The 13963-nt window shown below is 70.7% G+C and overlaps 1 protein-coding gene across 1 annotated transcript; it reads right to left on the reverse strand.

Moving 5' to 3' along the window:
- Nucleotides 1-1438: 1438 nt before the first annotated feature.
- On the reverse strand, nt 1439-10571 carry LOC125353774 (RBBP8 N-terminal-like protein). The gene is given in 12 exon segments (XM_048349429.1): nt 1439-1563; nt 2844-3258; nt 3957-4398; nt 4400-4738; nt 5101-5261; nt 5443-5539; nt 5673-5801; nt 7030-7102; nt 7494-7606; nt 8057-8152; nt 8640-8682; nt 10480-10571. Coding segments are annotated over 12 exon segments (2094 nt in total). The 5' UTR covers nt 10541-10571.
- Nucleotides 10572-13963: the final 3392 nt, after the last annotated feature.

Genomic DNA, 13963 nt, shown 5'->3' on the forward strand with positions numbered 1-13963 from the left:
AGCGCACTGCACTTCCCTTTCCAGCCCGAGCTTCCTTTTGGCCTCGGGAGCCGGGGCGCTTTGGGGCGCCCGGGGCCGGCCCTTCGGGGAGGCCCGCGGCTTCCGGGAGACCCGGCAGGGCCACCCCAGCCTCCCGCCCCGGGCAGAAAGCCCCGGCCAGGATGGCCGTCCAGCCCGGGTCCCGGGCGGCCCTCCGCCGCGAGGCCACCTTCAGCCGCAGTGTCCCCCCTGGAGCCCGAGGGCTTCCGGCCCCGATGGAAGCCTGGCGGCCGTCAGGACTCCCCAGGCACCTGTGCGGGTGTCGGTCCACCGGGCACCGAGGCTGACTCCTCCGGCGGGTTCTCGTGAACAGCTGCAGAAACAGGGGTTTACACACGGGTGCCCCCTTTGGATGTGTGCTCAGGAGGGGTACTGGGGGGTCAAAGGCGGGGTTGGGTTTTTTTTTTTTTTCTTTTTGCCCAGTCCTGGGCCTTGGACTCAGAGCCTGAGCACTGTCCCTGGCTTCTTTTTGCTCAAGGCTAGCACTCTGCCACCTGAGCCACAGCACCACTTCTGGCCATTTTCTATATATGTGGTGCTGAGAATCGAACCCAGGGCTTCATGCATGCTAGGCGAGCACTCTACCACTAGGCCACATACCCAGCCCAGCAGTTTTGTTTTTAGTGCGTGAGCCTCCCTTCCCCTCTCGCCAGCCTTCGTTGTTTCTTCATGACTGCCATTCTGATTGAAACTTAGGAGTGCAGATATTTTATTTTCTTTGGTGCCAGCCCTGGGGCTTGAACTCAGGGCTTGGGTGATGTCCCTGAACTTTTTTTTGCTCAAAGCCATCGCTCCACCACTTTAACCACAGCTCCCCTTCCAGCTCTTTTGGTGGTTCATTGGAGTCGTATGGACTTTCCCGCCTGGGCTGGCTTAGACCCTGGATCCTCCGATCTCAGCCTCCTGAGTAGCTGGGATTGCGGGGTGTGAGCCAGCGGCACCCGGGGTGGGTGGCCGCTTCTCTATCAGTGGACCTTTGTGAGGTATGGGAATGTCTCCTTCACAGGTTTGTTGCCCAAGGCCTCTGGGGCAGCCTGGGAGGACACCGTGTGCCCGGCCCTCCCTCAGCTGCACAGTGGTTTTCCCGGATTCCATGAGGGGGCGCCCGAGACCATTGTTCAGAGCTCCGTGCTCCGTCATGAGGGCTGGAGAGAGGGCCTCCGGGGTCTGGCGTGGTTCACAGCATTTACCGTTGGGGGGCACTGTCCCCACAAGGCAGCAAGGTGGGTCTGCACCGGGGCCTGAGCAGCCGTCCCTGCCCGTGAGGGCAGGGCAGGGGGCAGGGCCATCTTGGCCGTGCCAGTCCCTCTTGGACCCAGGCCCACAGCCGTGCTGGCTGAGTGATCTGACTGGTGCCTCTGCAGACGCCACATCTGAGGGTGCGGCCCTCCTGGCCTGGCTAGGTCTCCCGGCGGCCGTTGCCAGGGGAGGGGCTGCGGTCCTCAGGGCCTGGTGGGCTCTCAGGCTCCTCGGCTGCTGTCAGGGGCTCCCTGGATTTCCTCCCTTGGGATGGCTTCTTACAAGCTGTGGGAAGTGGACTGACATCAGACGGAGGCGTGGTGGTGGCCTGTGGCCTGTGTGTCCTTAGAGGAGACTGGCTCTCAAAGAGAGCCGCGACCTTAGCTCAGGAGAGCCTGCCTGGGTGAAGTTGGCCAGTTACCACGGCTTCTGGGGCGCAGGGGGGGCACGGGAGAGAGGACTGTGAGGATTTGGCAAAAGAGGCTCTTGGCAGATGCTGAGGTAGGGCCTGACCCCAGGGGTCCCTCACGGCCCTGCAGAGGGCCAGGGAGGGCCTGAGAGCCAGAGTCCCTGCACGACCCCTGTGACCTTGTGACCTGACCTCTTCCACCTGCCGGGCACCGCTGACCTCGCCCTTCCCACTCCGCTCGGCACAAGGTGCGGTTTGGCCAGCGCCAGGCTTGTGAGGTGCTGGGCCGGGCAAGTGCCGCCTGCTGAGAGCCTGCGGCCTGGGGAGCCCCGCCCTGGCCGGGCCAGGAGGACGGGGGGCGGGGAGGAGGACAGCACCCTACACACAACGGGCTGCACACGCATGGCGGGGCCTGGAAAAGGCATAGGGCAGGTTCCACATGCATGCACGGAACAGCCTGGAAAGGAACCAGGAACCGGCCAGACACACGTGTGCACGGAAGGGCCTGGGAAAGGCACAGGACAGGTTCCACAGACGTGCACACGGAAGAGCCTCGAAAGGACACAGGACAGACCCCACGCTCACGTGCGTGGAAGCGCCTGGAAAGGCCACAGGTGTGCGGCCTGTGCTCGGAGCACAGCCGGGCCTCAGCCACCTTCCAGGAAACAATGGCGCATTGTGGTGGCCCCAGCTGCGAGAGCTGGAGTCCTGGTTGCACAAATCCCAGGGCTGCCCAACTGTTAGCTTAGGTGTTCAAAGCCTCTGCCCTTGTGCGCAGAGCAGGAAATGGAGGTGTGGCCTGACACCCCGGGACCAGGGCCGCCGCCGCAGCCTTCTTGGGAGGAGCAGAGCCCCCGGCACCACCCTGGGTAACAGCGAGCCGCCCTGTTCCAGGTGGGAGCCGGCACCCCTGGGGGGAGGGGGGCACGGTTGCTCCTGCCGGAAGGTGATGGAGGGCTGCGATGTCATCACCTGTGGGGGGGGGGCAGCCTGGTGATGGCGGCCCCCAGCCCGCTGAGAGCCAGCCCTCTCCCAGGGGAGGGAGCAGGTAGAGGACGCGGAGGCGCGAGGGCGGGCGTGGGGTCAGGCCTGGCGGAGGCGGCCGGGAGGGGTGGGAGGGGAGGGCCGCGGCCCCGCCCGCCCCGCGCTGACGCACCTGTGTCCTCCGCGTCCGGGGCCCTCTTCCTCTTGTGTTGCAGGTCCTGCAAAGGCCCCTGCCCCGGCGTGCTCCGTGTGGGGCTCGCCTCGGAGCCGGCGTCCGCCTGGGCGCCGTGGGTGCCCCCCGGGGATGCGGTGGACGCCCCTGGCGGGGCCGCCGCACCAGGGCCGGCCCGGGAGAGGGGTTGGGGATCCCCCTCGCGGTCCGCGGCGGCAGGTGCGTCCCGTCCGTCCGAGTCTGCCCTCTGCCCTCTAGCCTCGCTGGGCTCTGGAAGACGCAGGGAGGGGGCGGCTTGGCTGGTGGCCAGGGAGGAGACGCCAGGGGGCCCGGTTGCCTGTCCTCGGGTTCCCGCTGGCCGGAGGCAGGCCGGACTGCGATCCAGGCCTGGCCTGCGGCGGGGGGTGGCCGAGTGCTGTTACCCAGCGGTGGCGCAGGTCCCCCCCCCCCCACACTCCTCCTCGGGGCTCACCTTACCCGGGGACCAGTCCCCGCCCATCCTCCGCGGGCCGCGCACCAGCCCGCGTCCCCCTCCAGCCTCACCTTCGGTCCCGCCAAGAAAGGGCCGTCTGCGCGGGGACCCTGGACGCGGTGGCGGGGCTTCCTGGGGGCGGGGAGGAAGTGGCCTGAGCACCGTGGGGTCGCCCTCCGCCTCTCGACTCTGGATGCAGCCTGGGTAGACCCCATCTCGGGGCTGTGGGTGACGCTCAGCCCTCGCCCCCCGCCTTTGAATTCTTTTGGTGCTAGTACTGGGTCTTGAACTCGGGGCCTGGGCACTGTCCCTGAGGGTTTTTTTTTTTGCTCAAAGCCAATGCTCTACCACTTAAGCCACTTCTGTTTTGCTTGTCTGTTTTTTTTCTGAGCAGTTTATTGCAGATGAGAGCCTTACAGACTTTCCCTGCCCAGCTGGCTCCGCTTCCGCTTTTTGGTGGTTAAGCGGAGACAAGAGTCTCATGGACTTTCCTGCCGAGGATGGCTTTGAACTGAGGTCCTCCGAGCTCAGCCTCTGGAGTAGCTAGCACGACAAGGAGCCACTGGCGCCTGGCCAACCCCGGCCTTTCTCATGGCAACAAAGCACTCGGTGCTCTGGGGTGGAGGAAGAGGGCAGCTCACCGCCAGCACGGACGCCAGCCTAGAGTTGGGGGGCTCGGAGGCTGCGGGCAGGGACGGCGTCCTTACCGTGGGAAGGGGGGATTCTTCAGGCTCCGTCTCTGTGGTCCCCTCGGTGCCGTTGCTGAGTGCCGGGCGGGGACTGGGGGCCGGGGGTGCGCGCGGGGCGGGCTCCGGACTGCAGGTGGGGGCGGCGGCCGGGCTGGGGAGTCGGGGCCGGCCAGAGGACTCGGAGTTCCGGCCGCGGGCCGGGTCCGAGAGGTCCAGGGGTTTGTCCCAGCTGTAGTCCCGAGGGGCGGCGCCCTCCTTTTCCCGGAGGCTGCCGGGGCCCGTAGGGGGCGGGGGCCACCTGCCCAGAGGGGCCGCGGTGCCGGCTCCCAGCACCTCCCCCCCGGGGCCGTCCGAGTCCGAGCCAGCCGCCGGGGAAGCGGGCGCCTCTCGAGGGGGGGGGCGCGCCCCTTGGCCTGCTCGCCCGGGCCCGCGCCCACAGGTGCTGCTGGGCCAGCAGCAGGTGCAGCGCCCCCTCCAGCCGCGGGTCCTGCATGCCCACCAAGGCGCTGGGCAGGCCCGGCGGGCCCGCGGGCTCCTCCCAGGCCTCCGTGTGCTGGGCCTTCGGGCCCGGGGGCTCGGGGCTGCGGGGGCCCCCCGCGGGGGCCGGGGCGCGCGGGCGGGGGCCGCGCAGGCGCAGGGCCGGCGGGCGGCTCAGCAGGCAGAGGCGGTCGGCCTGAAGGGAGCGCTTCAGGGCCTCGAGGGCCAGGGCGGAGGTGCGGGAGGCCGGCAGGAAGCTGCGGGAGGGAGAGCCGGGCCGCGCCGGCGGTCAGCGGCGACCCGCGGGGGAGGGAACCGGGGCCCAGGGCGGCGAAGCGGGCTGCCCCAGGGTACGGGAGCCTAGCGGGGCACCGGCTACCTGCCCCGCGGCGGCCCCCCCTCCACCGCCCCCTCCCTGACCCAGACCGGGGGCCGGGCCTCGCAGGGCGCGTCTGGGCACCCTTCCTGGACATGGCTGCCCCTCCCCCAGCGGGACCGCCCAGGCGTCCACACGAGCCACACATCCAAGCTGGGCAGGGCCCCGAGGGGCGGCGCTGGGGCCCCGGGCGGCACGGGGGGCGGGGATGGAGAGACGCCCTAGGCGGCGGAGGGGCCTCACCTGTCCAGGGCGCTGTGCTCACAGGCCGGGCTGGGCGGGCTTCCGGTGGCGGTGAGCGGCGGGGTCACCCTGGCGGGGCCGCAGTCCGCAGGGCAGGCCCGGGACCCAGGCCGCACCACGGCCACGGTCGAGTGCAGCTGGTTGGAAATGCGCTGGGGGCTCTGTGTGTGTGTGGGGGGAGGAGGTCAGCCCGGAGGGGGCGACCGGGCTTGGGGTGCCCCCACCCGCCAGCCTGGCCTGCTCCCGTGGCCCGCAAAGCTCAGGGTCCCGGGGTGGCCGGGACGGGCCCGCGTGGGGTGCCGTGGCTGCCCCCCGGAGTGGCGGTCGGGGCCCCACCCTCACCACGTCTGGCGTGCAGGGCTCAGGCAGGCTGGCGCGGGGGGAGATTTTAGTCCCGGGTGAGGTCCTGTAGCCCGCCGGCTTGTCTGTGGCGGGGGAAGCGGGGTGTGGGCCAGGGAGCCACCTGGAGCTGGCTGCTCGCCCGGGCCGGGTGGGCGGGGCCCCTGGGTGTCCGGCCCCCTGGCCCCTCCCCGCCGGCGCCCCTTCTCCCGGCGGACCTGCGTCAGGGGGGGTCCTCCTCGGCCTCCTCGGGGCCGCCCGGGGGCTTCTCAGGGACGGACTTCCAGCTGCCGGGGGAGGGGAGCGGCGGTGGGGACGGGGGGTCTGGGCTGCCCTCCCTGGCCAGCGGCACCATTCTGTCCCTGGAGGGAGGCAAAGGTGGGGTGAGCAGAGGCCAGGCCGCCGGCCCCGGAGGGCCAGGGCCCCCGTGGGGCCGCGGGGCCTCGGCAGGGGCCCAGGTCCTGGGAGACAGCCCCCCACACGTCAGCCTCGCTTCCCGCGGCTCCTAGAGGCATGCGGGGCCGGGGTGGTCACGGGGCCGGGGTGGTCACGGGCCGGGGTGGTCACGGGCCGGGGTGGTCACGGGGCCGGGGTGGTCACGGGCCGGGGTGGTCACGGGCCGGGGTGGTCACGGGCCGGGGTGGTCAGGGGGTCGGGGTGGTCACGGGGCCGGGGTGGTCACGGGCCGGGGTGGTCAGGGGGTCGGGGTGGTCACGGGGCCGGGGTGGTCACGGGCCGGGGTGGTCACGGGCTGGGGTGGTCACGGGCTGGGGTGGTCACGGGCTGGGGTGGTCACGGGGCCGGGGTGGTCACGGGCTGGGGTGGTCACGGGCTGGGGTGGTCACGGGCCGGGGTGGTCACGGGCCGGGGTGGTCATGGGGCCGGGGTGGTCAGGGGGTCGGGGTGGTCACGGGGCCGGGGTGGTCAGGGGCCCGGGGTGGTCACGGGGCCGGGGTGGTCACGGGCCGGGGTGGTCAGGGGCCCGGGGTGGTCACGGGGCCGGGGTGGTCAGGGGGTCGGGGTGGTCACGGGCCGGGGTGGTCAGGGGCCCGGGGTGGTCACGGGCCGGGGTGGTCAGGGGGCCGGGGTGGTCAGGGGGCCGGGGTGGTCAGGGGGTCGGGGTGGTCAGGGGCCCGGGGTGGTCACGGGGCCGGGGTGGTCAGGGGGTCGGGGTGGTCACGGGCCGGGGTGGTCACGGGCCCGGGGTGGTCACGGGGCCGGGGTGGTCACGGGCTGGGGTGGTCAGGGGGTCGGGGTGGTCAGGGGGCCGGGGTGGTCAGGGGGCCGGGGTGGTCAGGGGGTCGGGGTGGTCAGGGGCCCGGGGTGGTCACGGGGCCGGGGTGGTCAGGGGGTCGGGGTGGTCACGGGCCGGGGTGGTCATGGGGCCGGGGTGGTCACGGGGCCGGGGTGGTCACGGGCTGGGGTGGTCACGGGCTGGGGGTGGTCACGGGCTGGGGTGGTCACGGGCTGGGGTGGTCACGGGGCCGGGGTGGTCACGGGCCGGGGTGGTCACGGGCTGGGGGTGGTCAGGGGCCGGGGTGGTCATGGGGCCGGGGTGGTCATGTCTGGTCCCAGCGCCCTGCTACTCACTGCGGGCCCCGAAGTCGCTTCACCTCCTCCTTCAACGTCTCGTTCTCCTCCTTCAGCCCGTTCACTTCATTGGCTGCAAAGAGCAGAAATCCCCCCTGTAGCTGGGGGGGTGCCGCGTGGGGCGGGCAGGGGGGCTCCATCTCCCCTGTAGCTGGGGGGGGCCGCGTGGGGCGGGCAGGGGGGCTCCCGCCGACTCCTTGCTGTGGCTCTGGGCCCGGGGCTCCGCGCGCGGCAGGCTTCCTCCCGGGCCGTGACTGAACGCACCGTGCGCCTCCGGTCTGGGAAGGGAGGAGGTGAGTGGCTTGCTCCCGGGGCTCCTTCCAAGGGGCCTTGTCCTTCGTCGCCAGCAGGACACTGCGCCCCTCCAGAGAGGCGGCTGCGGCCGGAGGGCAGGGGCCCCCCTCCCAGAGGCTGGCACGGGGTCCTCCTGAGAGTGGGGTACGGGGCGGGGCGGGGAGACTCACTGAGGACGCAGAGGCGCTGCAGGCTCTGCAGGTGCGCGCTCTCCAGCTCCAGCTGCTTCTTCCTGGCCAGCTCCTGGGTGACCTTGCAGCGGTCGCACAGACCGGCCCTCAGCCTGGGGGGGGGGGGGAGGCTGTGCAGAGTGGAGGCTGCGGCCTCTCACCGCCCAGCTGTGGCGCCATCACCCCCCTCTCCCAAGCTGTGTTTCCCGAACCCCCAGACCTGACCCCCACCCCGTGGGCTTAGTGTCCCGAGTTCAGCGGGCAGTCCTGGGTCTTGAACTCAGGGCCTGAGCACTGTCCCTGAGCTGCTTTTGCTCAAGGCTAGCACTCTGCCCCTTGAGCCACAGCGCCCCTTCTGGCTTTTCCTGTGTATGTGGTGCTGGGGAATCGAACCCAGGGCCTCGCGCTCGGCACGCGAGGCGAGCGCTCCGCCGCCAAGCCGCCTTCCCAGCCCCTTGGGAAGGGGTCTTGAAAGCGTGGGTCTGTGGAGGCTGCCCTGGAGACACCTGCCTGGCTTGATGTGTGCCAGCGGCTCCCAGACGCCCCCGCGGGGAGCCCCTCACCTGTTCTCCAGCGCCCGCAGGTTCTCCTCCAGCACCTTCTGCTGCTCCCGGAGCTGCTGGTTCTTGGCGAACAGCTCCTCCACTCTCTGTGCCTCCCTGCGGGGAGCAGCCACGGTGGAGGAGAGGCCGACTGGCCGAGGCCTTCGCAGCCCTGGTTTGGGGGGTTCCCGGGCCTCCTCTCTGTAGGGACCCGCCTGGGAGGGGGACCTTGTGGGGCCAGGCCTCCCCCCCAACCCCAGACGCCAGCGGCTCCCGGAACCTCGGAGCCACCGTAGCTACTGCCCATGCGGACTGCGGCTGGCCTGGAGGGAGGACGGGGGACCCGCTCGCCGTCTAGGAACACGGAGGCCACGGTCTCAGGCCGCCCGGCGCTGTGGAGCCTCTGGTGGAGGAGCTAGCCCTGCCCGCTCGAGGCCCCTCCTCTGTCGCCTCCATGATACCTCTCCTTGCCCAATGTGCTCACCCCCCACGCGCACGCCAGCCTCAGTTTCCCTTCTGGGAGGGCACCCCGGGGCTGTCTGGGTGGCTGTGCCCGAGGCTGCCTTGCTGCCCCTTCCTTTCTGGCCCAGCCTGGTTGACTCACCGGCACCGCTCAGAATTCAGCTCCAGAAGCTTGCTCTGCAGGCCTAGAGGCAGAGAGGGGCCCGGTGAGGGCCAGCCCCCCCACCCCCACCCCCCAGCCCCTCACCGGCGGCGCCTTCGGTGTCGGCTGACACGCGGGTCCTGTGGACCCCGCCGTGGGCCACAGTGGGCTCCCTGGCTGTGGTCGCTGCTCAGGGCTCTGCCTGGGCCCCGCCCCGTCTGTGCTGTCTGAGGCTGCGGTCTGCTCCCTGCCGTGGGGTCTCTGGTCTCTGCTTGGGGACGGCCGGGAGCCCGTGCTGGAGATCACCAAGGGAACGTGGATGACGTCCAGCGACGTTTTGTTTTGAGCTAGGGTCTCACTACGTAGCCCAGGTTCACCCCAGACTCACGATGTATGTGCCCCGGCCCCTTAGTGCTGGGATTGCAAGTCTGCGCCACTGTCCCGGGCTCCAGGAACCACAGCTGCCTGACGGGGATCTGGAGGGGGCGGGGGGCTCACATCTGCCTCCCTTTGCTGCCCTGACCTCTGCGTCGAGTCTATTCTGCCTCATGCAGACACCGACTGCCTGGCGCTGGTCTCTTCCTGCACCCCAACTCCTGCCCCCGGTTCCTGTGCCCTGGCTCCGGCCCCTGCCCCCCGTGCCCTGCCCCCCGCCCCCGCCCCCCTGTGCCCTGCCTCCTGCCCCCGCCCCCCACCCCCTGCCCCCCATGCCCTGCCTCCCGCCCCTCGCCCCCTGGCCCCTGCCCCCAGTGCCCCTGTGCTCCTGGGCGCCCGTCCCCCAGGCTTCCTCTCGTTTCGGGCACTCTGTGGCAGGCCCAGCCCATCATCTGACTGGGATCTGCTCTGACCCAGGTGCCCCGCCTCAGTCAGGGCGTAGGGAGCAGTGGGGCCGTTGGACGGGGCTGCTGTACGCAGGGGCGGGCCTGGCGCTGCGGTGTGTTGAGTGTGCGAGCATGCGTGCGTGTTGTGCGTGTGTGCGCAAGCGTGGAAGGTGACAATGGGGCACAGGCGTGTGGGGCTCGGGGCGAGGATCCCGACGGGAGGGGGTGCCCGCGCTGTCCCTGCACTGCTCCGGAGGCCTGGGGAGCCGGGATTGCGTCTGTGGGGGCAGATGGCCTTGCGGCGCGGGCTCCCCCCTCTCATCACCTCTGATCCTCGCCACACAGGAGGCCGAGGTCTGAGGGTGGCGATTCGAAGCCAGCCAGGGCAGGAAAGTCTGTGAGACTCTTTTTTTTTTTTTTTTTTGCCAGTCCTGGGCCTTGAACTCGGGGCCTGAGCACTGTCCCTGGCTTCTCCTTGCTCAAGGCTAGCACTCTGCCACGTGAGCCACAGCGCCCCTCCTGGCCGTTTTCTATATATGTGGTGCACTCTTGCCACTAGGCCATATTCCCAGCCCCTCTGTGAGACTCTGACCAAAAAGCTGGAAGTGGCGCTGTGGCTCAACTGGCGGAGCGCCAGCCTTGAGCTGACAAGTGGCAGGGCGGTGCTCAGGCCCACAAACGGAAGCGAGGTGTCTCCAGAGGCGCCCTGGCAGGGCCTTCGGGGCCGACGCTCGGTTTCCGCCTGGAGAACTCAGCGTGAACACACTGGGGGCTGGCAGGGCAGGTGGCCGCAGACCCCAGGGGCCCCTCCCCGCGGGCCGGGCGCCCCGCGTGGGTCAGGATGGCGGCGCCGGCGGGGGGCTCTGGCTCCGGGTGCTTCGCAGCTCCAGCCCTGAGCCCGCCCCCTCTCACCGGCCAGGACGCGGGTCCCAGAGGCCGTGCAGGGCACCCGCTGGCCGGCCCGGGCCCGGGATCCCTTGCCCGGGGAGGGCTGCGAGGCTCTGCCGCCCGCCGCTCACCTAGGACTTCCTTCTCGTGGACGTCCTTCAGCCGGTTCAGCGACTCCATGAAGCTCTCCATGGCCCCTGGGCCCCGGCTGCCCCCTGGGCGGGGGGGGGGGGGGGGCGGGGCGTCTGCTGCCCCCGTCTTCAGCCTGCCGGGAGGGAGGGACAGAGGTGCGCTTGGCAAGGGCCACGGCTGCAGAGCACAGCGGGGGAACCGCAGGTCTGCAGTGCTGGGGCGGCCCCCGAGGGGTCAGGCGGCTGGCCAACCCGGGTGGGGTGAAGAGGGTCAGAGGGGCTTGGCGGGCGGGGGGGGGGAGCTGCTCTGGCCTGCGAGAGGCATCCCCCGCTCCCAGCAGACTGCGGAGTGCCCGCCTGCACAGGGAGCAAGCTCAGCCTGTCATCATGGAACCTGCTCTGAGGAGAGCCCAGAGCAGAGCAGAGCAGCCCCGGTCCCCTTGCATGTGTGCAACACGCACGCGCGCGTGCACGCACATGCACACACACGCACACGCATGCGAGCACACACACACCATCTGCATGGCCGTGCTCAGCCCGATGAGAACGCACACACACACGCACACACCCATCTGCATGGCTGTGCTCAGCCCAATGAGAACGCACACACACACGCACACACACACACACCCCATCTGCATGGCCGTGCTCAGCCCGATGAGAACGCACACACACACGCACACACGCACACACACCCCATCTGCATGGCTGTGCTCAGCCCGATGAGAACGCACACACACACACACACACGCACACACCCCATCTGCATGGCTGTGCTCAGCCCGATGAGAACGCACACACACACACACACACGCACACACACACCATCTGCATGGCTGTGCTCAGCCCAATGAGAACGCACACACAACACACACACACACGCACACACACACAGGTGCACACAGACACAGCTCACAGGCATCACCCTGGCCACATCTCAGGGACCCTCTCTACAGATGGGGAAAACCGAGGCTTAAAGAAGTCATGTCCCCACTTCAGTCACACAGGGCATTGAGCTGTTTCTGGGGCCCTGCATGCTGGACGGCCCCCCGTGGGGGGCTGGGGCGTTTTCTGATGGCTGGCTTTGCCTTCCCAAGGGGCCTGAGAGGTGAGATGGAGGCTGGGAGCCCTGGCTCGGGCCACTGGCAGCTGGCAGAGCAGGGCGGGGAAGGGGCTGAGTGGCAGCCCTGGAAATTCCACCCCAACTGGCCCAGCCTCTGGCCCTGGCTCCCGCGCCGGCTGCGTAGGCTGGGCTGCTGCCCGTGCGGAGCCCCCCGGGGGTGCCCGCGGCCCGGGACAGGCCTGCCCGTGGTCGCACGTGGTGCGGAAGCCCCCCCGGGGGTGCCCGCGGCCCGGGACAGGCCTGCCCGAGGTCGCACGTGGTGCGGGAAGCCCCCCCGGGGGTGCCCGCGGCCCGGGACAGGCCTGCCCGAGGTCGCACGTGGTGCGGAAGCCAGCCTGGTGGTCCAAGGCTCGCTCACCCCCAAGGGCTCCTCTCTGAACCCCACCCCCAAGGCTGCCTGGCCGCCCCGCGGGTTTCAAAGGGACAGCAGGAAACACTCCGGTGGGCGGGGCGGGGCAGGGCGGCGCTGGGCGTGGAGCCGGATGGGGGCCTCCTGGGAGGACACTCACCCCCCAGGGACGCATGGCCACGCTGTCCCCGGGCAGAGCCAGCCGGCGGTGGCTGACATTCCCAAGGCCATTGCACGACTTCCTCGGTGAGCAGGTGGGGGACACACACTGGTCCCAAACCACGTGGCATCCCATCTCCTGCCACCTCTGGCGTGGCCTCGTCCCTCACTTCGCCCTCCTGGAGCTTTGGGGGTCAAGGGAAGGAGGCGGAAGGAGGCGGGGGTCCACCTGGGGGAGCTGCGAGCCTCGGGGCTTGCTGGCGTGGAATGAGCCAGTGGCCGGCCAGCTGGCTCTCCCCAGGGGGCTTGGTTTGGTTCTAGGGCTCACCAGAGGGGGCTGGGGGCCCTACTGAGGCGGGAACTGAAGGTGGGGGGCTCTCCAGCCTCGAGGCCTGGGGTGGCAGCTGTAGGAAGCTGTACACAGGATCCGGAGGTGGGGGGGTGGAGGGGGCGGAAGCCTGAACCCTGGGCCTTGGGGTCCCGAGGCGGGCTGAGAGGGGCCCCCGGCCTGGCAGTGGTGAGGAAGAGCGGGGTGCCCAACGCCCCTTCCTCTGTGGGTGAGGACACAGGGCCCCGGAGGTCAAAGCCGGCGGCCCCAGGCCTGCGTCTGTGCGGGGTGGATGCCCTGTCCCACCCGCCACGTTCCGCTGCACGCCGCTGAGAGCCGGTGCTCCTGCCGGTCCCCCCTCCCCCCCCCGCATTGACCAGGACCCAACGACACACACAGTCTAGGCCAGCGCTCCATCTTGAGCTGAGGGCTGCTGGAATGTCCTGGAACAGCCTCTCCTGTCCTGCCTCACCAGGAAGGACCCATTCTGCAGGTCCCGCCTGCCTGCCTGGACTCACCCCCTGGGGCCACCCTGGCCCTCGCCTGCTTCCCCGCCCCCTGCCCTCCCTGCCCCCTGGAGTAGCCTCTCAGAGGCCGGGGGCAGACCCCCCCTCCGCTGGCTGAGCCGCTAGCCCGGAGGCGGGCTGGCCCCTGTGCGGGTAACTCACACCGCCTCTCTGAGCCTGGCTGATTGTGTTTTTAAGCTGGGGAAAGCGATCCACCCCGGCCTCCTCTCCGGTCGCCTGGAAGCTCCCGCCGCGATCACGTGACCCGGGACGGCAGGCAGCTGGCGTCCGGGCCCCGAGTCCTCCCTCCCCGCAGCCCCCGGCGGGGGTCCCTCCTCCGGGACCAGCTCCCGGGGCAGGGCCAGGGGAGCCTCTCCCCAGGGGCCGCCCGAGGCCGCCCCAGCCCTGCAGGGCGGGGATAACGGCGGGAGCGGTGGGCGGCCGGCACGGGGCCGTACCTCCCTCGCACAGACCGGGCGGGCGGCCGCCGGGGTTGGACTTGATCCTGCCCCCCGGGGCAGCAGCCAGCCCCCGGCCCTGCGCTGCCCGCAGGTGAACTGTGCCAGCGTCCTGCCCTGCCAGGGCACAGAGTGGGGGCCCCAGGAACATCTGCCCAGGCTGAGCGCCCCTCGCCTCGGCCCCCTCCTGGTGACAGGTGCCCTGGCGGGGGGGGGGGGGGCGGCTGAGGGACCCTGCCGGTCGTCCTCCGCCCCACACAGTCGCGGCGATGGGCACGGACAGGCCCGCCCGGCGCCTGGCCCTGTGTCAGGGCTTTCAGGCTGGGAGATGCTAAAACCCGTTGGCAGTTTTGCCCAGGAGGCTGCGCTGGGCGTGAGAGCCCGGCCGGCCCACTGCTAGGCGCCCCCTCTTCCTCCTGCCCGGGTCCTCGGGTCCTGGGGGCTGGGGCGGGCGTCCCGCTGGGCCTTGGAGGGGGAGCTGCCCGCCCGGCTCCGCGTGGCCCTGCAGCCCTGCGCGGGCTGCACACACGGCTGAACTCGGGCACGCGCCCGGGGATCCCC

The sequence above is a fragment of the Perognathus longimembris genome, chromosome 6 (assembly GCF_023159225.1).
Source record: "Perognathus longimembris pacificus isolate PPM17 chromosome 6, ASM2315922v1, whole genome shotgun sequence".
NCBI classification, from domain to species: Eukaryota; Metazoa; Chordata; class Mammalia; order Rodentia; family Heteromyidae; genus Perognathus; species Perognathus longimembris.